Source organism: Pithys albifrons, chromosome 13 (genome assembly GCF_047495875.1).
Source record: "Pithys albifrons albifrons isolate INPA30051 chromosome 13, PitAlb_v1, whole genome shotgun sequence".
In the NCBI taxonomy this organism is placed as follows: domain Eukaryota; kingdom Metazoa; phylum Chordata; class Aves; order Passeriformes; family Thamnophilidae; genus Pithys; species Pithys albifrons.
In genome coordinates, this window is record NC_092470.1 from 15,071,545 (window position 1) to 15,097,496 (window position 25,952).

At 41.3% G+C, this 25,952-nt stretch overlaps 1 protein-coding gene across 1 annotated transcript in view; it reads right to left on the reverse strand.

Moving 5' to 3' along the window:
• Positions 1–908: 908 nt before the first annotated feature.
• LOC139677991 (A-kinase anchor protein 13-like) overlaps positions 909–25,952 on the reverse strand; it is a 100,419-nt gene continuing 75,375 nt past the window's right edge. The window contains exons 5-7 of the mRNA XM_071568500.1: positions 20,542–20,689; positions 9,624–9,920; positions 909–1,096 (exon numbers count right to left, since the gene is read on the reverse strand). Of these exons, the coding sequence (XP_071424601.1) occupies positions 909–1,096; positions 9,624–9,920; positions 20,542–20,689 (633 nt within the window). The remainder of the gene's footprint in view (positions 1,097–9,623; positions 9,921–20,541; positions 20,690–25,952) is intronic.

Genomic DNA, 25,952 nt, shown 5'->3' on the forward strand with positions numbered 1-25,952 from the left:
CACAGCAGACTCCTAAACATGACATTGGGTCACTCAATATAAACCCCAAGTATCTAAAAATTCAATTTAAGAAAACAAAGTTAATAACAAAGCTTAAGAGAACCAGGCATCAAAATAACAAACATGGAGACTAAATCTTTTCTTCTACACAAATACCCTCCTCAAGCCTTATTTAAGCTCTTTGTCTCTATTAGCCTCAGCTATTACAGCTACATCTCCAACCATTTGCTATTCCAAACTAACTTGCAATCTTTCAAAGGATTCCTTGTAAAACAGTGCAATAAATACTCATGTCACTAGTTACTTGCTGTGTATTGTAAGACCTGGCTGCTTCTCAGGACCAGTCACAAGAGAACTGATTCTGTTAAATATTCTGTTCTCTGTTAAATATTTGCATTAATACTTACCTAATTTTTTTTTACCTATACTGGCAAGATACTTATGCTGTACAAGATGGTGCCTTATTTCAATACAATGACCATTATTTCATTTAACTAAAAAAACCCTATATCTAAAAAGTAAGCACACAACAGTCGACCACCACCACAACACCTGCTATCCCCACCTCTTTTGGACAGCTGTACTTGCTCAAACAAAAGCCTTTTCATTTGTGTTTGCATAAGGTTTGTCTTAATTAGTCAATATTACAGTGACTCACTTTGGGGGTTTATGAGACAGCTGGAGCAGAACACTGTGCAACACAAAGGAGAACATAACAATATTATTGCATCTCCCCTAACTCCTCAGGGCCTCCCCCATTGCTGCTAGCAAAAGAGGTAAGAGCAAAATTATACAAAAATTGCCTTTAAGGGTGGAGTATAGCACTGAGACACTATACAGTGATAATGTACAGCAAAGCCAAGCATGGTAGACAATGGAAAAGCAGCAGCGGAACCACCAAAACATCCTTACTCTGTCAAGAGCTGGTACAGCTTCTGGTAGCCCCTCTCCAAGGCCAAGCTCACAGGCGTTGCCCCTTCGTTGTTGTGGATGCTCAGAGCTCCTCTTCCACCCGGCTGCTGGAGCAGAAACCACGTCAGCCGCAGCAGACCCAGCCTCACCGCAAAATGCATCAGTGTCTCCCGAGGGATGTTCTCTGAGAAGGGGAAAGAAAAAAATAAATCAATGGGAATTTGTAGGCTGTGGGTTAGGGTAATGCTATGTCCCCACCTCCCAGCCCCACCACACACAGTGGCTGGCACGGAGCTGACAGCCCAAAAGCCAAGGAACCTGCAGCACCTGGCAAAACACCTTGGCTGCCAACATCCAGGAGACACCAGTATTTCAAAGCAAGAGAGAGGCTACAGTGGGACTGGAAGGGCTCAGGATCTCTCATGGTGAGATTTAGCACAGAAGTCAATGTGAAAACCCCACCATTTCTTGAACAGCCACAGCCGCCACCACCAAGCTGCAGCACTTTCAAACAGAAGTATGGTCAGGTGGGTTTTCCTGCATGTCCAAGCCTCCTCCTCACTCCCAGGCCCAGGTTTTAGGGACAGACAGTTTTGTTATCTAATAGGATGCTGATTTGTCCCAAGGCACGAAAAAAATCAATTACATTTGAAACACAAATTCAAAGCAGTTATAAAAGAGAATAGTTAAAAACTCATATAGACAAAAAAAAATAAAGCAAGGGTTTTCTTTCCTGGTTTGATTATGCCTCAAACCAACTTTCTCAGCTTTATACAGTAGCTCTGTCATTCTGAGTAGAAGCATTTATAAACTCCCAATCTCCGCTCCTGCTTTTTGTGTTTAATAACCATGACCTTCCAATTTGGTAAAAGTCACTCTTGAGCCCGAGCTTTCATCTCAGAAAAATATCCCCCTACTCCAAAAGCTGCAGCTCTAGAATGATGCTGTGAAAAGCTTTAACCAGAAATGAGCTCCAGATGCACTGCTGAAATCCAGCATTTGCAGATCAAAGCCTGTTATTTCTGTATGAAGGGCAAAAACATTTGGGTTAAAAAGCTGTGAGAAATAAAAATTTGTTCTTTTAATTAACAAAGGATTTCATTATTGACTGACAGCAACAACAAAAAAAGCACCAACTGGGTCTCAGAAAGCCATGCCAAGGAGCACACTTGGTATAAACCCTTTAATATCACAGAAATGATTTATTGGGTTATTAATTTGGGTGCCAGCCAAACATATATATCAAGTTTTAAAATGCATGTACAAAATGGCTTTAGGATTTAATTTTGTATTTTTTTCTTTAAGAACTGTGCCCCAAGAGAAATCACTTCTTCAAAGTGCTGTTGTTTTTCCTGCTTACTAATATTTTCTTTAGGGACATCATTAAGACCTTCAGTGAAAAACAAAACGGGGCAGCTCTTCCCTGTCTAGGACACAATTTTCCCCAACTTTTTGGATCGGTTCCTGAAGAACTAATCTGTATGCAAAACCAAAGGCTTTCTGGCACCATTTCTCTTCCAAATGACTCCAAATTAGGTCTCTGGGCTACAAACCAATCCTTCCCCACTAACCTCCCCTTGATTACCGTAAAGCAAACCCAGGCTGCCCTGAATACACCAGTGTCTGAATGGGGGTTCCAGCCGATCGGAGAGAATAGCAGAACTTTCTCAGAGACAAATTCTCAGCCTTTGGGCAAGCAATGAGAAGGATTTTGGTATTAAATGCTATGGAGTGTAATGATTTAGAAATAACACAAGGAAGTTAGTCAATGGTTTTAGTCTTGGATTTAAAGAAAAATGAAAAATAAGATGCCATATAGACAGATATAAATGAAAGGCTACTGATGAGGCTGCAACAGGAATAGGGTAGATAGAGGTAGGATAAGCCAGAGTGAAAGTAAATTCCTAAAGTTTCACTTTATGAACTTGTACATGTTCAAAGCTCCCACATTACCTGTACACTGGCAAAGTCAGCACAATTAACATTGTACAACTCTTTCTACAGGGGTGTAGGAGGCACAAAGGCACTTTTATTAAGAGCACGTGACATGCTGTTCAAATAAAGGATGTGTTGCGCTGGTCTGACCACACCTGTTCTAGCATGAGATCTCCTGGTTTAGATGCTTTGTTAAACAGCAAAATCATTTTCCTAACTAAAACAGACAGTCTTGCACCAAATCTGAGCAACGTGGAGATACAAAGCACAAGCACAGATCCCTGGACCAAAAAGCTTCCTCCTGCAGCAGCTGAAAGCCTTACCAATAGGTAAAAGCACCTTCTACTTACAACTCACAGCTCACCACTAAACACACAGAGCAACTGTAAATTCTGCTAAATGCAGACAAATACCCGGCCCGTACCTGACCCAAATGGGTGCCCCTCTCCATCTCCTATGTCCAAAGATGAAATGCCCCCTCCCAGTTTGCCCAATGCCCTCCCAATTATCCCAATCTGTTAATATGACTGCACCTTCCGACGGTGTTTTCCTTATTCTTTCAACAAAATCTCCTTTTTCACCACATCAGTGCACAGAGTAGTTCCAGAATTTCTATGGAAGTGTCTATGAATGCAACTGAACTGAATGTGGCCCTGCCCCAATGCCTTTGAGCAACGACGACGTGCCCCGATCTGTACTAGAAGACATGGCATGTTGCCATCGGAGCATATTAAACACACAAGCTCACCATCCAGGCCCATTTAGAAGACTCTGCCTAACATATAAACTGGCATGAGGCCACCCTAACAGATGGGCACAGATGATGGCAGCAAAGAGACAAAGTACTGTACATCCAGCAACTGTAGGGGCCCCAGGCAATGGCTTTAGAAGGTTCTGGAGTATGCAGAACTTGTATGGCTACAGTTAAAAACGTGTGTGCCATCTGTGGGCTGGATGAACCACTAATATAAAATGAAAAATGCATCTCTTGGTGTAGGGAATTGCTCAAAACTAGACAAGAGCTGGTCTGCATCAAGCATGGGCACTTTGCTGGATGGAGAGGGGAGGAAGACAGACAGATCCTTTCAGACTTCCTACCTTTGAAGGGATGAAGCCTGTAACACAAAATGTTGAAAACTCAGTCAATGATTTAAGATCTTGTCAGTGCAAAATGCATGTCCCAGGCATGGAAGAATGTCAAAAGCTTTAACGTGCAATAACCAGAGCTCATTCTCCTAACCCATACCAAACATAAGCTCCTCATCTTAAAATGGTTGCCATTTGAATGCCAACAAAAACCTTCTTGTAATTCGGAAATTGTGGAAATACAAGACACATGATACTGAAAAGGCCAAGGCTGTTTTGTTCCTTTCTCATTTCCTAGTAATAGGCAAGAGTTGAAGCATATGATTATTGTCCCATAATGGCAGGGCACTCTAATCCAGCTGGCAAAACACAAGACTTTAGATATATTATTTTTGTGTAATTCTTTTCCGCTGTGATACACAAGCAGACAGTTTATGTGTGCAACTGAGGACAAAATTTCCATAGAAGACTGTCAAAGGTAATTTGTTAATAGTAAGGGATTAAGGTTTAAGGTGCTCCTAGCTCAAAACAAATAAGCAATGAATAAAAAAAAGTTTGTGTATGACATACAAGAACACTAACTAAAAATGTTCATTTTAATCTTGATTAAATAACAGAAAAAACCTACTATTCCTTTTTTTAAAATCACTTATATACAGAGTAACCTATACCTAACTGCTCAGTTTATCTTCCATGCCCTGAGACACCTCACCACAGAACAGCCAAACATGGAGTGGGCAGCACTGCTTGCTAGTCTTCCTGTGCTGTTGACCTTCACTTACTTCTCACCCAAAATCACGTATAGTTGGCAATTTTAAAACCTACCATCAATTCTGGCCTCAAAATCCTGCTTTCTGCTGGAAATGTTCTCACTGCTTAGATCAATTCTTGAGAAACAATGGTAAAAAGCAGCCAGAAACAAGCTGTCACCTCTCACCGAGGTCCTACAGGAAGACTCCAGCAGACAACTGCACTGAAGAAAGGCCAAGGCCAAGATGTTGTGTTTGGAGTTTTGAGTTTAGTTAATAAAAGATGTATGGGTAATTCTTTTCTTAATCTGATAAACAAGAAATTTTTCAAAGCACACCAGAAGATCTTTATGTCCCCATTCCAACTAATATCAAAGGGAACAGAAACATTCTCATGCCAACAATTTCTCAGCCACAGACTAAACGGTACATCTCAGTCCTGAGCAGCACATTTCAGATGCTGTCTGAACAAGAATTACTTTCTGCTTCCCATTTTCCACTGCAAAGGGCACTAAATTTAGGTATGGAAAAGATTTTTTACATCTTATCAAGGACTATAGCTGAACAGGCCATTTTCTGCTGTTGGCACTGAACAGATCATGCTGATTTATGCCATACAGTCCTTGACCAGAGAACACAGAAGGTGAGCAGCAGACTGGAAAGGATATTAAACCCAACAAAAAGAATACCTGTAACTATTACACTATGGTTCAATGAGAAACAATAGAAAGAGTACACCAGATGAACAGATTAAAGTTCTAGGTCTGAAAAACACCATCAGCTGCAAATCTTTAATATCCTCCCATGGGAAAAAAGGCTAGTTCCTAATAATCAAATTCTGAAAGTTTTAAAAATATTTTTTAGGCTTTTTGTTTTTTTTTCTTTAAAATAAGACACTTTTTTGACTACTTTCTCTCCTCAGACATTCTCCCTTTATGCAAAAAACCCCCAATTATCTCTTACAGTGACACTCATGTTGCCCTGTACACTGAAATCCTACCGGGTTTGTATGTGATTTTATTAAACCCATAATCCATCCTGACTATTCCAAACCAGGGCAATGCATTTCCTTCTTTACCCACCTCCTACCTGGCGAGCTCAGGGAGTTTAATTTCCCAAGCAGTACTTAGTGCACAAGAGTGTTTATCCTGCAGCATTTCTGGGAAGCTGCACATATTCAACACATCAGTAACTGCAGTCTGTTAAGGTTCTATCTAATCAGATGGACTCCTGGTTATCTGCCTGCAATCCTGGCTCACTATCTCACAGTAGTCCTTACACTCCCAGAGGAATTGCTCCATATAGTGGTGATCACAGCAACCTTCTGCCTAAATTAACCAGCTCAGAAAGCTCACATAACCAAAACTGTAACCATAGGTCTGCGTTTCACTGCTCAGTTTTAATAAACAAAATGAAAAGACTGTTTCCTTAAAGGCTTTGTCAGAATATTACTTCAAGATATTTTGAAAGTGATCTGTTTACTAGTGATACAATTAAGCTCTCCAAGCTTTCCATACCTGAGCTTTAGATCCTCCCTAATTCTTTTTCTGCCTTTTTTTCCGCACTGCAACATAAACAAGCCATAATCATTACTCATACCTCAAAATATTCAGTTGTGGTTTTTTAGTTAGCTTATTTTCTTTTCAGTAATTTAAAATAGAACATCACAGTCCTGTATTTACATTGCATAAATCCTCAGAATACATATTAAATTTTGATTTCTAGACATAAAGTGTAACAATCTGTTCCATTTAAATAGCTGCCTTTAAATGCCACTGAGAACAGTAAATAACCCTCCTTTTGACAGCAGTAACAACTACGTTCTTTGGAAAGTTACAGCGCACTTGTAATTATTAAGACAGACATGATTACACAGCACCTGAAAGAAATGCTGTGTTTGGAATACCACAGTAACAAGAGTAATCCTTAATTATGGATATTCTGAACTTGTGGATGCCATTTGAGTTCATCCAGATAGATAACTAAGAGCAAGGCCTGCTGTGGAGGCGGAGGGAAGAGCTAGGGGAAGAGCACAGTCCTTGAGTTGCAGCTGTCCCTGAACAGCACCAATGAGGAGGGAGCTGTGCAGGGAGGAGGGAGGTCAGGCCACACTTGCCCAAGGGGGTTCAGGCACACTCTTCACCTGCAATTAAAATCCTGTCCCTACACACGTGTGCACCTGCCCATGCCCTGCAATGCAAGGACACAGTGCTGCACAGCTGAGCAGGAGCATGGCACTACAGCATGGGCCAGGCTTTTTTCTGCTATCCAGTTCATCCAACCAAATGGTTGAGTACCCTCTGTCTGACTCAGCAAGAGGATGGAGCCCAGGGACCTCTGATGTCAGGGATCTTAGGTTCTCCTATCCCCAGTTCTGTTGGCTGTATTTGTTTACTGACACAGCAGATTAGTTAATCAGTCTCAGGACACAGCACTGGGGGACACTTCTGGCAGCTTCTCTGCCCTTTGGAGTGTGTGATGGTGATGAACTCCCTGCCCTCTACTCAAAGACTGGTCAGGGTTGAGTGCAGGTGAAAGCAAGGAGAGGCCTCTACATAAAGACATCCCCTCCTCAAAATTCAACCTGGAGTTGTGCTCGATGGTGGATCTGGTACCCAGCATCTGCCTGCAGAAAGGCCATTGCTTCCCAACTTTTACAAAAGTTAGACTCCTACTTCAGGCCTTTGGAAAACTGACTTTTAAACATGCTTGACAGCAACAGCCACCATTGAACAGCAGTTCCCCATCAGGCTGAGGCACTCAGGGAGCTGGCTGAGGCTCCCAGCTCGCTCCTGCCTTCAGAGGTTTTGCTGAACAGCAGCGTTTTGTTTCCAACCCACAAGAGCCCATAGAGACATGCCAGCTTAGAGGCAGCTCTAAACATCTTTCAAGAAGGGATCTGACATTTTCTTTTGTTCTGATTTCTATAGTATTTTCTCCTTTGAGAAGGTTATTTGAAGTTATCTGGTGCTGACATTTAGGGAAATGTGAAACATGAATTGGAATAGCTGTTCATAGGTAGTGAAGCAGTGCAGGACAGCATGTCCCATTGCAAGGGCACTTGCCAGAATATGCCTAATAGTTCAAATGCTCCCACAGTTTCAATCTTTGTAGCGCTTTTCTCTCTCCCACACACAACACATAAGCACAAGGGTGCTATGTTTTACCAGAGACTTTTCTAATCTAGTGCTCCATCATAAATAAGTCAGGGACATCTCCTCCATCTCACTCTAGCAAAATAGTTTTCTGACCAAAAGGATGCTTACACATGCAAATCTTTCCCATCACAATCACAAAAATTTCCCCAAATTCTCTATGTATAATTATCTCACTGCAAAAAATAACTCTGCTTCTAAAAAAAAGGAACATATTTTAACACCAATACTCTTGGATGAAAGCTGCATCTAATGGCATTACATTCATTAATATTCACTATTGTCTACAAAAACCTCAGCACAATATACCAAAACACTCAGAGTTACAAAATTCAGTGCTACAGAGCTCTCCTTTCTCACTGTGAATGCCATGGATGCTCCACAGGTCCATTAGCATTCAGAGCTCCACACAACCACAACTTCCAGGCATACAAGCACATGCTGAGCAAACCAATGTCAATCTTATGGCCTGATTTCCCTAAATGCTGATTTTCCAAAGAATAATCAAAATCAACAAGAGAAAACAGATCTCATCCTTCCTGCAAAATCAGCAACAATTCAGAGCTTCAAAGTTTTCATTATCACTATAACCATATTTTTATCACTTAAACCAGAAACGCCTGCGTTATCACAACTTTTTTTAAATGTAGACAGAAACATCAGTGACTTCCACACAGAGTAAAAAAATATCAAGAGATTATCTCCCTGTAAATATACGACAGTTGAATTTCTAACCAGAAACCATTATATATGATCAAATCTTTTAACATCTGCTAACGCAAGACTTGCCTGTCCATGCATTCAGGTTTACAAAAGCACTCAGCACGTTGCAGGAAAATAAAGAAGGAAAATCTCCTGTGGAAAATCCTGTTGCAGTGAGCAGGACTGAACTGCTGCACCAGGCAAGCCACATGCCAGTCCTATTCAAATGTTTACACCACTGCATCCTATTAAAGATAACAGATCCTCATAGTCACATTTCTGAAGCAAAACTATCTGCCAAAATACCCTGAAAATTTACAGCAAGGATCTGTAGATACTGGAATTAGCCCCACAATTCCCTAATATGCTCCTTACACTCCCCTCTGACAAATCAGAACTCCAAGAACACGAACATGCCACAGCATCAAGAACACCTTAGCACTTCTGCTTCAGCAGTCAAGAGACTTTGGGCCAGTCTTGGGGTTTGTTTATAAGCTCTCAGTAGCTCTCACTGCTGTGGTGAAGGGCCAGGCTTTCCCATCTTCCTCTTCTCATATTTACAAAATAATCCAGGCTTCTTTGGGGGAACTTCTGTGTTAATCTACCTGATGTACAACTAGGGTGCAATATAAACCCTCAGGGAAAAGCCCCAACTTCTCCAGAAAAAAATCACATTTATCTTACACATAAAATCTTTGCACCTGTGCTATAAAACCAACATTTACCAAAAGCACCAAATTTTTGGCACAAGGATATTTCCAGGAGCATCAGATTTCCTACATACCATTGCTACACACAAAAAACCCCCCATTTGGGTATGTGTTAAAATATTGACCATTTACATCAGCTCACGCTGTTTCACAGGAGAAGACCCAGAGAAAACATCAATCAGTGCCTTCAGTACTTTATCTTGGCTGAAGGGCAAAGCATAGAATGCAGATGCAGTAGGTCCCTTCTTGGAGCAGAGAGGCCACCAAAGCTTTTGAAAGGCATATGGGGGCTTCCCACAGAAGGGAACCTTTTCTGCCAGGCTTTTTACCTCTCTCCCAACCCACAAGTATCATTGTGCCCTAGAGGTACTCACCGGTCAGGGACTGGTCTGCTCCCAGCACATTCCATTCTGCCGGCAGTTTCAGGTGCCGAAACGCCAAAGCCACTTTCTCATCCAGAAAGTCCACGTCCGCAGCAGGGGGTCTCGACCGGTCCAAGAACCGTGTGAAATTCAGTGCCTGCTGGTTGCCAGCACAGGTGGCCAGAAACTGGGCAGCATCATAGGCTTCATCCTGGACAAACTGGAAACTCTCTTCTGCCACAATCAGAACAGGGTGACCTTCTCTGGAGGCACAAAGTGCCACCCTCACTGTCTCACAGCAGTCATGGCCTGCAAAACAAAATCAAGAGAAATTGAAAAAAATAAAAAATGGCATATGCTGAAGAAACACAACTGAGTAACTCCTTTGACACACATAGTCTACATTAAATTGAGTAAGAGCAAGTTTTTGATGGTCACAACTCTAAAAATAACACAATCTCAGGAATTTATATGCATCATCAGAGATAAGTATTTCTTAGAGACTTTAAAAGGAAAAGAAGTGTAAAGATGTGTAACTCTTCTCTGTCCCAATATAAACCAAGAACTATCATCCACCCTTACCTAACCAGGCTATTTACAATCAGTTAAAAATAAACTCAAGAGTGTTAAGTAATTCCAGTGAAGATTTTGCTAACATACCAAAGCCAGATTATACAGTCAAACTTTCCTTTCCCAGTTCCACAGGACTCTGGTAACTCATCGGAAACTGCAATCTGAGTGCTGCAAAACCACATACTCCAAATGTTGTCACAACACTTGGCTTGTACTGAAAACACTGAAATTTCACCTAAAACAATGGCTACCAGAGCTTGACCTGCCCAGGAATGCCCTGTGCTTGGTCACTGCTGCACCTGTCCCTTGTGTTTGGGTTCACATGACAAAACTAAAACTAAGCTGCTTCTACTAAATAAAAACAAGGAAATGGCCACTTTCCATATTTACAAAACAAAGTTGGAAGTTTGATAACTTTATTTATTTAGGAAAGGGGAAACTGCAGAAAGGAGGTCCTGGCACAGCAGCAATTTCATCGACTCTGAAACTCAAAAAAAACACCAAATCCAAAATCCACAACACCTTTTTGCAATTTTAAAAGGAAAAATATACTATGTGTCCAACACAGTCAGCACTTGTAGTTGTCAGACATGCCCCTTCAATAGTAAGGTTTGTGTTTCAAGTTCACTATGTGGCACAGTTTCTTGTTCCAGCCTTGCACTGACGTCATGGCTGGTTTTGCCAGAACAGCATGGACCCTGCACTAATTACTGGAAAAGCTTCTTTTTGCCCATGACCTCAGCATACTACCACATTCATGAAACCCTGCTTAATTAAATACAAAATGACGATTTATTTTTAAAGGCTTGAAAATTCAATTTAAGCCCCTATTTGTGGTCAGTGGGAAAGTTTTCTTCTTCTGTCAGGGCCTTTTGCTGTTGATTTCCCTGACAAAAGAGAAAATATGTCCCTAATCTTCATGGTCTTTCAGCCAAACTCTAAAATCTGCTCTGAGGCTTTTGGCATCTGTACAGGTTTTGTGTGCTGAAAGAGGCGATCCTGAAGTTAATTGAAAGGTCAAAACTGCTATTAGGACACTGCGGGTAGCACCAAAATTATCAGAGATGAGGCCGCGTGGCTTCTTAAGGCGAGCAAATGCACTGGAAATGTATCAAAGGCAAGTGTACAAGTGGAGAAAAACACACATGGATGTTGCTGCAACAGCTCAGTTCAACCAGGAGGCTCCAAAGCTGAAAGGTGAGAAAACTTACTTCCTTCCAGCACCAGGCATCTATGAGCAAGACAAGGATGTGAAAACTGAAGGCACAGATTTGCTAGTATTGATGTTATAAAAAAGAATAAGGGTAGGAAGATCTACTTCTCGTCTTGGGAATACTGCACGTGCATTCTAATACATTACTGTTCAGTGGGTGGACAGGGAACTCAGTAGCTCAGATGAAACCCATTCACAAACCTCACTCATCCTCACAGAAGAATCCTCAAATGTTCAAGGGAGAAGAGGGGGGACAGTACGACTTTGGGGGAACTTGCCTTTATAGCCACTTATGACTGTACATCCCTCCCCCTACACCTTCTTCCGTTGCTGATTTTCCTAAGGATAGACAAATACGAAGCAGGTAAGACATTATTTTTATTTACAGCCTCCATGAAAGTGGTGATGAGGTTTATGCACGCTGTGAGATGGCGATGCCAGCCTAGAGGAGCTGGCTCAAGTGCTGCAAGCAGAGCAGTAGAAGTTTGCCAGAATGAGGAATTTAAAAAAAAAAAGGAAACATAATGGAAGATTCCTTAATAGCATGGAACATCTAACCCTTTGATTATTAAATTTTTTTTAGAACTATTTTCTGTCTATTCCCATAAGAATCCCATCTGCAAAATAACCAAGAATATGGACGGTTGGTTACTCTGCCAGAAAGTCAGTGGACTTTCAGGATTGAAGCAGCAGGCAAAAAGAGCCTGTGACCAGCTACGGAGAAACAATTTGGGATAGTCACTTCCTTGTCACAAAGCAAAATGACTCTTCTGTGGGACAGTAAAAGCTCCTTCATTGAGACAAGTAGAGAAGCATCATGGATGTACACAAAGTTCCCTTGGATAGAGCAGATGTTAAACACAAGATGTGAAATGCAACACAGGGGATGGTGACAAAAAGATCATATCCTGACCTGCAGCCCACAAGAATTCTCTTGAAACTTCCCCAGACATCAAATGCAGTCTAGAAGAGGAGGTGACAGACCTAATGATCCATTTTCATGTACCAAGATCAAACATGCATCGTGCTAAACCCTAGGGAATGTTCTTCGAAAAGGCAACCACTTCACAACGCTTTGATGTTCTCCTTCCTCACATCTGAGATGTCACACTCGGGGGTAAGAATCTGGGACAGGTTCTGACTTTTGGCTCCAGTATGTAACACGAGCAGCCAATACCAGAAAGATTGCTCAAGAGGTCTCTGTCTCCCTGCTTTGAAACCGCTATAGGAACAATGTGAGCAAATCTGTCCCCAGTACATGAACTTTCTGAAAGAATCATGGGTGGGGCAATGCTTACACCTGAACTTCAACAGCCCTTTTCCCAGAGCATTAGCAAAAGTGAGGAAAGCTTTCTGGCAGTCTCAGGAGATAAGTGGTTATCATCTGCAAAACCAGCCCAAATCTGTTTTTACAAGGTTAAGTAACTTGTCCAAGATCACAAAGAACTCTAAGCAGTGCCAGAACAGACACTTTTGCTTTCGTTCATCACCTTTCAGCTCTGGCTGGCAGACAGCAGGATTTTCTCCTAACAAGGGTTAAGCACAAAGTTATGCACTTCACAAGCATCAGGGTGGTTGACAAGCAACTGCTGCAACCCCCTCATTCACATCCCCAGATGGGGAACAGAAAAATATCTGACTCATTAAAAAGGTGAAAAAAACCCTGGGTGTGTCAGTGGGCTGGTTTTGGCTGGGATAGCATTATTTTTCTTTGTAGTAGCCAGTGTGGGGCTGTGTTTTGGATTTGTGCTGGAAACAGTGTTGATAATTCAGGGATGTTTTCATTCTTGCTGAGCAGAGCTTACACAGAGTCAAGGCCTTTTCTGCTCCTCACCCCATCTCACCAGAGAGGATGATGGGGACACGAGGAGTGGAGAGGGGACACGAGGAGTGGAGAGGGGACACGAGGAGTGGAGAGGGGACACGAGGAGTGGAGAGGGGACACAGTCTGGACAGCTGACCTCAACTGACCTCAGGAATATCCCAGACCACATGGCATTATGGTCAGTGTACAGAGCTGGAGGAAGAATAAGGAAAGGGGGACATTTGGAGCGACGGTGCTTGCACTCCCAAGGCAGTGTTATGCGTGATGGAGCCCTGCTGTCCTGGGATGGCTGAACACCTGCCTGCCCATGGGAAGTGATGATTGAATTCCTTGTTATGCTTTGCTTGCACATGGCTTTTGCTTTACCTGTTAACCTCTCTTTATCTCAATCCACAAGATTTCTCACTTTTACTCTTTAAATTCCCTTCCCCATCCCACCAGGGGGGAGCATGCAGCTTTGTGGGGCTTAGTTGCTTGCTGGGGTTAAACCACAACAGTCAGGAAGAGAGATGAGCTTCTTTACAAAGGTTTGCATTTTGGTAGGTAACTGAATAAATCACACAGGTGAGTACATCCCAGAGAAGAGATGAGAAATCTCCATGCTTTACAACACAAGCAGGTTCGCAATGCCACCCAGCACCCCTCCTGATTGCCTTCAGTCTTCCAGAAATCAGGCCATTTGGCCAAAATAGCAATCAAAAGCAAGTTATGAAATACTGAACACCATCACGCTGATGCCACCCAACAGTATGCTAGTTCAAATTTTAACTCTTCTGACAAACAACAGGGTTTCTCCCACACTGGTATGTCAGACTGCACAGAATAACTTCATGTGTACGACTGTACTTCCCTTCTTCACATTTTTTTGCCATGGTACAAAATGTGGTCATTTATGTGCTGGCTTGACTGTGATAAAAGTCAAATAACTCATTCCTGAACTCTTGCAGGATTGCATTTTATCCCATTTCACTTCCTGCTCCTCAGTTACTTTAAATCTAACTTGGAAACAATTCACAACTTGGAGTTGTTTTGAGAAGTGCCAACATATGGCAGGAAAAATAGAGAAGTAAAAAAACTATTTCAGTCTATGCAGAGATGGGTGCAGCAACTAATTCTGTTGCAAGAAAGCGAATTCTTCATCGTCACGTAAAACCACACTTTAAAAACTATTTTAAAGGAGACAAGACTGTTGAACTAAAGAATTCCTTACTGGGAATGAATGGGAACACCTAATGAAGCTTGCTTTGGGGAAAATACAAGAATGAAAATTGAAGACATGGTGTTCTGGTCTTTCTGTACTTAGCCCTGAAGAGACAAGATGCATCAACATGATAACACAGCCTCCTCTACATGATAACTATGCAGAACAATGAGCAGGAGAAAAGGTGGAGATTTCTGAGCTGTAAGTCATTAGCAGACAAGTTAATGTACAGCTCAGACCTATCCACCTAATTGGTACCTGTGCCAGTGATCTGGGGTGCAGTTAAAACAGCAGCTGAACTCTTCAGACTTTTTCTAGTTAAACAAGGCCCAAATGGAAACAAAATACCCCTAAACAGAACTACATTAAAAGATGATTTCATTTCCTACTCCTCCAAAAGTGGAAATCCTGTCCAAACCTCCTATTTTCAGAATTCACAATGGGCCCCCAGCCTGGGCAGCTATTTAAAGCCCTGCTGGAAGCACATGTTTGGGTTTGCCTGGTAGGTGACTAAGGACTCCTGTGCTAATTGCATTCTCTGAGTTACCATGGTGGAGCTGGGTCGAAAGAGGTCTTACACAGAGATTTAAGTTGGACAGGAAGGTCAGACAACAAATGCGGTGAATCTCATGGACTATCTCAGATTTGCATCCAAGAGATGTTGCCATCTGGTGGCTTGTGGACAGGCAAGCCAAGGGATCTCCTGGAACCATCCAAAAAGTGCTTCTTTTCTGCTTCAGAAATGCTGAATTCTGGTTTGGAAAATCAGAGCAGAGTTTGAAATGTGTTTGTGTGATTTATACAGTTATTATATTCACTTGTGCAACACAGGAAGCCTTATGAAATACATAGGCACAGCACCAGCAATGGACAAGAGCCTTTGTTTTTCCTTTTAAACCTTTCACTACTAATATGGAAAGTGCAGAAAGAATTTTTAAGGCCCATTCCATACTGCAAATGCCCTAAAAATCTATAGAAGTGTAAGATCCAACACATTACATCTTAAATAATTTCAATACAGATTCAATCACTTTTTCCTGTGACTGATGTCATCCAAGTATTGGCATCATTTTCTTTTAATTACACTGCCTTGAGCAATTAAATACACCAAAGAGGAAGGACTGCAAAAAATCTTCTTGGCTATGCTGTTTTAGTCTATTTTAAGGTTTTTTTTTGTTTCATAATTAGGAGTATTTTCAAATTCTCAACTGGTATTGCCAAGTGGCCATTTGTTATGCAACTTGTTTACCCTTTTGGTCTACCAGTACAAACATTGTAACTCATGAAATACAGCTTTTTCTATGAAGACTTGTTTCTTAGGGGAAAACAGTCTGTGGCAGAAGAGAATAAAGCATGAACATATGTAATGGATTTCATAGTAAAAAAAAAAAGAGCTTGAAATGAAGATATTTCCAAGCTAACTGAAATTAATTTTCATCTATCCTTTTAACAAGCAGAAAGAAAGGAGGGGAAAAAAACAACCCTGAGAACTGTGGAATTAAGAGCAAGTTAAAAACTGAAGCTGCTTCTCCTCCTTTCCTTAAGCATGGAGAGAAAGTGAGTCAAGGCATTGAAGTAAATGGGAGTATTTTAGCCCTGTGGAAACTGCTGGCAAGCAGCTACCAGTAGACAGTCAGTCTTTCAGACCCTTTTTCCACCACCAATTTTGATCCTCCTCTGCTCTGAAACCTGTACAGGAATCCTGCACCTTTTGAAATCAACCAACAAGAGAAAAGTGATTTTGGTATTACAGAGCTCAGACTGATACAACACATTACAGCAGTACTCACAAAGGCAATTATATCCCATAAAATTATCTTACTCCTTGTTTGGGTGACTTGGCTCACAGACAGAGTATTTATTACCCTTGACTCATTTGATTAGGAGATGCTGCAGCTCTGGATTTCAGTACTGTCTCTCCCTATGTGAAATTTCATTTTATATTTCCCCTGCATCTCCCACAAACTACACACCAGTCTTTAAATGCAAAGCAAAATATGTGCCCAGTCGCAGAGCTGCTGTGGTGATGGCACACAAACTTGCACTAGATGCACCATACAAATACCCAAGCCTCTGACACATCAGCTGCTGCAAGAAAATTCTCCCAAATCTGCCCAAGAGCTTCCCAATGCTGAGTGGCCTCCACTGCTCATGACAAAATGTGGTTGGGGCTTTTGATTCATGTGGACAACAACAAGGTTGTTCCTTCTTCTGCTGGTTTGTTTGCCAGAACATCACTTGAGGATTTTTATTATTAGGTTGGGTTTTTTCTCAGTGGGGAAAAATCTCTCCAGCAGAGAGGCAGGTGTTGAGGCTGCATTCTTGCAATGAGGTTTCACTTCCCTGGTTTACACAGATTTTCTACACTACCATATGCAATCTGCTTGGCCTCAATGACCTTCCCTACCCCGCAGAGATGGTGGGAAGAAAAAAATACATTAAGATTATGGCAGTCTAAGTTGCTACAGGAATAAAGACTTGCTGAAAAGCTCAGTTTATGACCAACACTAGCAGGATGAGCATCTGTGACATAAGTGGACACATCCATCCCCAACAGCACAATTTCAGCAGCCAACAACAGTTTAACCACAGTAACACAGCTGGTATCAGTTCTCTGCTTCCTTCCCTGCTCAGACCTTTGGTATTTTCTTAATACCCAAACTCCAGTGACCAAGCTTTTGCAAACAACAATAACAAAACTTGAGCAGTATCCAGAACCATTACACCTCTGGCTGCCACCTTAACATGGTGTCTGATAAAAAACAGCATTTGAAATTGTTCTGCAGAACTACAGAGTGCCTCTGGTACTGAGGAAAACTGTTTCAGTTAGTGAAAATTTGAACCAGATCACATTTAGAAACTGAAGAACTGTAACTGTGACAGTAAAACCATAGTTAAGTAAGGTTTCAGCATCTTTTCACCAAGACACAAGCTTAGTTGGATGATGGCTGGCAAAAGAGCTACTGAAAGCATATGCAGCATCACCTACTGTCTAATTCCTGTATCTCAGTAGCTCATTTTGATACTTCAAGAGATGATTGATCATCGCAGATGAGAATCTGTTTCTTACAAGGGGAAATTATTTCCCTTAAATTAACACAGCCAACAGCAGGGCAGGATAAATAACCATCAAATCCTACAAAGCAAGTGAAGAAACACAGGTAGGTCTTTTGTCCTTTGGCTGACTGCTGACTCTACACTTAGCCACATTTTCAGATTAAAAAAAAAAGCTGCTTCCATAAATTTACAATCAGAAATCCTTTCTCTGATTATATACAGAAATAAAAGCTTATATTTGAACAGTAGTGTGAACTATACATATTCAGTGTTTAAGGTTGATGATAAAGATAGCATAAGAAAGAGGCAGATTGCTCTAGTAATTAAATAAAATACAGCAGTGATTTAATTCTGCAGTTGCAAGCTTTTATTTGAGTAAAGTCTTTCAGGGTATAGACAATTTCCACATACAATGACAATTTAGGAGGTATTTTGACAGCACACATTTCCATTCCATTTTCTTTAATTTTTCATCTGTAACAACTTTATGTTGTTGAGACTTTTATGTTTAAAAATGTGATTTTCTTTGAAAGCTTTGCTCAAACATTCTGCTTAACTTTGTCAGCAAATGTAATCAAATAATTTTTCTGTCTGTTTTTCACACCTCCATGCATCAAAAAAACTGAGAAAGTCAAGGAAAAAAAAAATAAAAATCTGGGTTTGTTTTTACATTAGCTTTAACTGAATTATAGCCACCCCTTGCACCTCAGCCCATGATGGATTAACTGAAGTCTCCTGGGAACCATATCAAATTTTGAGGACTTGGAACAAGAATGAGGGAAGAGCCTTCAAGTCCAGGAGGGAAACAGAGGTGTTTCAAGGTAAGCAGAGAGGTTTGGTATGCTCCTGAGTGAATCAGCCCTTCCTTCAGCCACCTGAGCCATCCCCAAGTTGCAGCTTTGCTCCCAGGGATGTGCAACATGTCTCGCATCACACGGACAAACAAAAGATGTTCAAAATAAAGTACAAGACTGTGGCTAAAAGCTGTAAGCAAGAGTTTCCTTGCAGAGCAGTAGCTGAGTGCCTGGGCCTGGGTGTTTAAACAAGGGCTGGTCTCGCACACACTGTCTCTTGTTCATGGCTAATCCCACAGCGAGGTCAAATAACCACCAACTCTGAGTCACCACAGCCATCTCCAAGGCAACTGGTGAATATACAGTGTAAACACGTATTACAGATTCACTGTGCATCCGGGAAGGAGGAGGAGGAGGAGAAGGAAGAGCTGGTTTGAAACAAGTCATGGTTCCACTGAAATCAGAGTAGTCAGTGCTGAAGAAACACTGGACAAACTCACTGGTGTCAGCAGACGGTATGAAAAAACTTGGGTTCTTTCCAATTTTGCTTCTACCCAGCACCTCCTTCACACTAAGGTTTTTTTTTTCTTAGATAGTTTCTTCAAAATAAGGTATAAGCACACCAGAGGGTGTTATCCATCCACATGGTTGCTCTACATCTGAAATGTCACCTCTTCCCTTGCACCACAGCCCTGGACAGTGCAGGATGGGACTACCTTTCTGAAAGGTCCATTAAATCTTTGCCTGATAGAAGCTGTATTTTAGGACAGCATCCATTCCTATCTAGCACCACACGCCACAAGATCATGACGATATTGGCTAAAAAAAATAAAACAAAACAACCCATTATTACTAAAAGAACAATTGAGAGAAATTCTTTTTCCTTTGAATCATGAACAGAGTCAGATTTCCCACTTATAGCGAGAAAGTAAGCTCCAGGGAGGGTCCCCAGCAATTCAGTTATGTCTAGGGCTGGCAGGAGGGGCAGTGCCCAGAGCATCACCCCAGTACCACCTGGCAGCCACTGCCTCAGCTGCATCCACTGCTGCTCCAAGGACAACACGGCCAGAGATGAGAGGAAAACACCGCTCCTGCCTGGAAATCCCACTAGGCACACTGGTTCCCATATGGGCTGAAGGGGAACACTGAAGCTTTTCAGTTCCTTTCTTGGCGACACAGCCACAGTCCCATGGGGGAGTGAGGTCATTGTGAGCGGGGCTGGCAGAGCCCCACGCCCACCACACAAAAGCAGGGAAGGAGTCACCCCCTTCTTCCTCTTCTGGGAGAAAATAAGCACTAATCTAATTGATTGCATGGGGCTCCAGTCGTCAGTAACCATAAAAAGGCTTCTCTTCCCAAGCCAACTGAACAACATGAACAGCACAAAAAGAGGAGGAAATGAAAAAAACAGAGTGGCCAACTTTTAGCCACTCATTCCCAGAACAAAAATCTCCTTAGCTCAAATTTTACTCCACATGCATCTCTCATAAAACAATGCTTAGAAGATAGATAGAAAGACAAATCCAAGAAACATATTTGATTGCTTGAGCTACACAGTGCACAGTGAAAATGTCAGGCGTTCTCACACTACTAGCAATGTGCTGCATAGCAACAAGTCAGAATGAAAGGTTAATGGTAAGAACCACAGCCTGGAACACAATCATTCCCACGGTCCTGAAGTCACCAAAGGGAAACGCTGCACTGATTTGGTTTGTTTTGCTGATGGCATGAAGGTTTAAAAACAGCAGTGGGCTTTCATGTAGCACCAAGCAGCACACACCCCTCCCACTGCAGAAGCTCCAGAAATGCTGTGTTGAAACTGAGCTGAACAAGATTTAGGGGAAGGGGTTGTATTTCATCAGAACTAGAGCAATGAACCTTACAGAGTCAAGGAGGTGGTAAGTGTAGGTAGGACCTACCAGTCTTACACCATTTGTACAACAGCATCTCTAACCTGGCAAATGTGTCTTCTACTATCTTTCATGCATTTAAAATCTTTTTACTATGTGTAAATGTAACTGTGTAATTTCTACGATGAAATCTCATCATTACATGTTAAATAACTGCAATCTCATAGTCACATAATTCTAGCAAAATCAAGAGATTTTTAAAAGGCAAAAGGAGTCATCCAAACCACACGTCCTACCCCTCTGAATGTTCAAATGAGGAATAAGGCAATTAACAACACATCTTATATTCCAGTCCACTTGTAGTAACCAAATTTCACAGACTGATACACTGATATGCAAAGAAAGCCAATTGTTTACCAGGAGAAATTGTCTCCAGACTCCCAGGATTAATTTTTCTCGTGCTTGTGCAGTGTTGGACAGTTGATCCAGTGAAGACCAAATAAAAAACTACATCATCTTCAACTTTATCTTCCTCTGTCAGCTGCACTGTAATAACAGAGTCACCCTAGGAAAAAGAACAAGAAACAAGGTTAGGTTTACATGACCAAGATTTGCATCATATAAAATAAAACTCAGCCTACATGGCTCACATTCCCTGTTCATACACACCTTTCACACAACTTGGGGCCCATCCTAATTTTTAGATATGCAAGTAATCCTCAACCTCACAGCCAACCAACAGGGTAGAATATACACTGAGCCCAGCTCTGGGAAGAGGCATGTAGAAATCTCCAGGGCATATTCACAAAATAGCAATTCAATATGGTGAGGTCACACCAAATCTGACAAATGCTTAGTTTTTAGGGTTTGTTTCAGTACCTTAGTGTCTTTTACCATTTTGCTCATCTTTGTTATCAGCAATAATTATATTTATAAAGGGCACAGATGGTTATCATAGTTAACCCAGCACAGAATACAGTAAAAACACCTGAAATTCATGCACCTGCATGGAAAAGAACAAGGTCAGTATCCACCAACTTCAGTTTCCCATGAAGAGAAAGTAAGGAAAGAGGATGGCTTGCAGTTACTACAGAACTAAGTGAAGCATTTTCACTTGCTCAGAAAAACACAGACTCATTTAGGTTGGAAAAGACCTCCAAGATAAGAGAGCCCAACCATTAACCAGCACTGCCAAGTACATCACTAAACCATGTCACCAAGTGCCACATGTACACATCTTTTCTTGGACATCCCACCATACATCATTTATCAGCCTGAAAAATTACATAAACTATGAGAGACTGAGAGCAACAGTCTGTAACGTGACCTTCTGCCCCTTTTCTATCAAGATCAAAACCAGTTGGATGCCCCAGTTTTACACTGGAGCTGTGGTTGCCAGCTCTTTGCCACCACTCCACTGAGCATACGGTTATTGCTGGAAATCTGGAAAAGATTTTATTATTATTCTTATTACAGATTATGTAATTCTAATTTGCATCTTGAAGAGAATACACATGTAATTTCCTTCAAACCTTCTCCTTAAGATCACTCAGTTCATCCCTTCTCTTTGTCAAATATAACTACTGCAGAAAATTCCCAAACTTCCCAGCCCTCCCATACACCCATGCCATGTCAGCATCGCTTCCCACGCTCCGTCTCACGTCTCCCCCCCCTTTCTCCCTCATCTCTTTTTACTCTTCCTCCTCCAAGTTCATGTCCAGTTCTCCGCTGATCCAGCTTGTCTGGTACCTCTTGCCAGGGGCAGGACTGCACCTTGTTTTGATAGAAACAAGGTTTTGAAGTGCAGTACACAACCAGCCCCTGGTCTCAAAACCAAATATGTGGGTCAGTGCTGTAAACACATAGGAAAGAAAATCATAAATTTTTAAAAAAGAGAAGATAAAAGAAACACTGAATCTAGTTTGCTTTTTCAGAGGTTGCAGAGTTACAAATGTGCCTTTTAGGAAGGTCTCACACCATAACATCAGACCAGACTCCTAGCCGGGGAGAAAGGAACCATGTAGCAAAAGTATATCTTATACAGAGTCAGTGTTAAAATAAAAACAGGTGCAAAAAGAAATAAATCAAGCTGTAAATTCAAGCATGACGAGTTCACATGCTGAGCTGAAAACTAAATATTCCATTTCAAGCAAATGGATCCAGTTTTGAGCTGATGTTCAAAAAAACAAAAGCTCAAGTTTTAACCTACAAACCCTCTGTGCTTTGGTTCATTTATCCATCTTTGTTAAAATCATTTCTCCCTTAAGGCATTAACATAAAAGTACTTAAATGGACTGAAAATGCAGGTGACACTTCAGAGCATTCAGCAACAGCACTGAGTGTTTAACATGATAGCTGTTAAAAGAGATTTTTCTTTTATTTAACTCAGAAATCAAGTACAGCTAGTCCAATTTCTGTGAAAGCACAGCAAATCCACAGTGTTTGTGGGAAGACATATGTCTGTCCATGCAAACTACTCATGTTTGTAAGAAAAGCAATTTAATTTGCATCTGTACTGCTAAAGATAATTTCCATACTTTGTTATTGACAAAAAAAACCCAGTAAATACATGTAAGAAACCCAAACACCAGAGGTTCCACACAAACTGAAATTTAAACTGGGACTTTATAGCTGAACTTCTTATATAGATATCTGACCTAATTTTGAAGGTGGAAGGTGATCAGACCAGGTGACTTCCAGAAATTCTTTCCAAGCAACTTGTTCCATTCTATTTATTTTAATTCAGTTCATTTCAGGTATAGTTAGGTCTAGGGAGAGCACAAATTGTGATCAGCTGGTATGAACTTAAAGGCTCTTCAGCTGTGTCTAAGCAGCACTTTATGGTGGGATGGTCTCCTCTACCCTGCTACCTCCTCTTCTGGAGGGCCCTTCAACAAAGACTGTGGAACACTGAGCATTTTATTTATTATTTTACTTGAATATTTAAGTTGTCGCCAAATATCTTTCATAAGACTGATAAGGTACTTCACTTGACTTACATGTGTCATCTGAGCTACCTCTCAGTTGTACCGTGCCTGGCAGAACTCACTGTCCATGAGGAGATCGGAGGTCCCAGAAGCAAAAAAACCATCCTTCTTCAACACACATTTCTACCTCCCAGTTACAAACAATTTCATTGTTCACTGCCAATTTTAATTTGATTTTTAAATTATATTCAAACAACGTATTTATTTGGAAAGGAAATACACAGAACAAATCCCTCTCCTTCCAAGATTTTTGGAGTTAAAGAAAATCAGTTACAAATGCAGCCAAATTCCTCCAACCCACATAGAAGACTTCCCAGCCCTATTGCATTCAGCCTCTAAAAACATTTTAATTGAAGTATGTTTACCTTTATTCATTTAATATTGTCCAAAAAATGTCATCTGTTCAGTATCACTGCCACACAAGGTGGTTATTATAACCCTTCTTTCATCCTGAATGGCTAGAAATGGGAGGCCAGCCTGCCAATATCCCTTTGGTGAAAGTACAGACAGATCAAAGCCATTCTCTGGAATGCTCCAACAAATAAGAATAATTTAATTTCAAAACTAGTTTGGATCGACTAATATTTATTTGGCTTAAAGCCCATTAGAAATGAAAACATTCCATCTTGGTCCATTCATGAAAGAGGCCACCCTTTCCCTTGTTGGGATTTGAAAAATCTCTGGTCTCAGATAGTTGTAATGGGACATAAAGAAGGTGGATGTGGCTCTTTCTTCCAAATATATTCCATTTTCCAAACCAAAGGGCGAAAGCAGGTCTGCCTTGCCAAGCAACGGGTGCACTGGAAAAGCCAAGCCTGACCTTGGGCTGTAAACTAGAAAACAGTTCAGAAAGGGGATTTTTTAGAGTGGCCCATCTCTGAAGCTTTGGCTTAACTAAGGCAGCAGAAATACAATTATCTCTAAAAAGGCCCAAATGCTGTTATTAGGACTAAACCCCAGAACTATCCAGACACGGCACCTGTTTGTCAACATATTTTGCTGGCATTAGCACAACTACACTTTTTTAGGTATTGTTTTTTCCAATACTGCAGTTAAAGGCAAGTGGATTGTGTGTAGGCACAAAGCACAAGCAAGTCTGAGTAACCCTGTTAAAAATGGGCTATTTACCTTCAAAGGCGCTTTTTTTTTTTAAATATATGACCTCAGCAATATTTGGAAGAACCCTGAGAATATTGGCTCTACCAGCAAACAGGTACACTTCTCTACAATGGACTATGAAAGGAAAAAATGTTCTTAGAATGCTGGCTAACAAATTTTAATGTTTCTGGAAACAAACAAACAAAACCAAACACCAAAAAAAAAGGGCAAGCTGTATTTTTATAGCTGAAGCATGTGATTTTTGAGCTCGTTTTCCCCCCCATGGAATACTGGGAATTTTGAAGTACATTACTTAAGCCACTAACCACCCACTCTGACCTCCACACACGGAGAGACTAAAAATACTTACGAAAATGAAGATTGCTTTAGAGAGCAATACTGCAGCACTCAAGTGTTGCTTCAACATTTTGCTTTTAATGAGAAAACACTAAAAACAAGTAATCATTAATCTGTCCTAAATAGAAAAGCAACATTTCTGCTGCCAACCACTGATAACAAACTCTCGTTTTTTCATGTAGGAAAAACCTACTGAACAGAAAGTCCATAGGTTAGAAATTCACAAGAAGAAAAGAAACCTTCCTCACAGTATATTTCCTTCTGAGAGCTGTTGCAGATGCTGGTGTTACCACATTTTATTAGCTGGATCAGGTGCTGGATTAGATGAGTAAACGTAACCTGCCACTGTAACAAGTTTTGTTTTGTTTCTACTGCTTATAGCCTGATTCAGATCCTTGTTGGGTCACTGCTTATTGCGTATTTTGTTTGTTCCCCTTTGGGAAGCCCTAAACAGATCCCAAGAGAGCTTTACTGTACACAGGAGGACAGCACACAATCACAGCTGTGGTTTCTTCCTCCTCCTTCAGCTCACGCTTCTTGGTGCATTTATTTAGTCATTTTTAGATGGAATTAGACTTGCTGTTACCCCAGCTACTGCCTGACACAGGGCTGTAATTCCAGCACGAGGCAAGACCTTTCACATCCCCGTGCTTTGATTCTCCCCATCAATGAAACGGGAATCGTGGTTCAAACACAAGTATTCTTCATCCAAATGGCTTTTAAGGGAACAGCTGGCTTTTCAATCATATGACGTTTTCTTTGGAAAGTGTGCAGCACCGACAATAAGCAAGCTAGACAAAATCAAAGGGAAAGTCGAGACAATTCCACCTCAAACTGAGAACTGCAGAAGACTCTGAAAGCAGCTGGAGGATAGAAAAGGTGCAACTTTAGAAAATATAACAAGAATCATACAGTAAGAAAAAAAAGTGCAATTGTTTAGATGCTCAATGATCTACCTCTGGCAGTACACACCAAGATCAACAGCTAGACTTTTGCTCCCAGACAGTGTCCATATTTTGGCTGAATATCCTGGAAGATCCCTCCCATATAAGGTTACTTTAGGTTGGTGCAAACTTGTGCTTAAACCCATGGAGAACGACATCTGGGAAGGATACGTGCAGCACATGGACACACGGACATCTCCATGCAGAACAAAACCAGGTGCAGCCACACAGGCTCCTGACTCCAAAAGGAAATGGGGGTTCGGGCAACTATTTTGAGAGCAAACATGACAGTGCTCTCATCTCCTGGAATAACCCCTCTGATTGAGAAAGGCTTATATCCCAGTTTTTCAAGGTCTGACTAAGTGCTCCAGCCAGTCATCTGTCACACAGAACTATCACTGCTGGCTCATAAAACCACGAGATGCACTTCTTGTATGGTAAG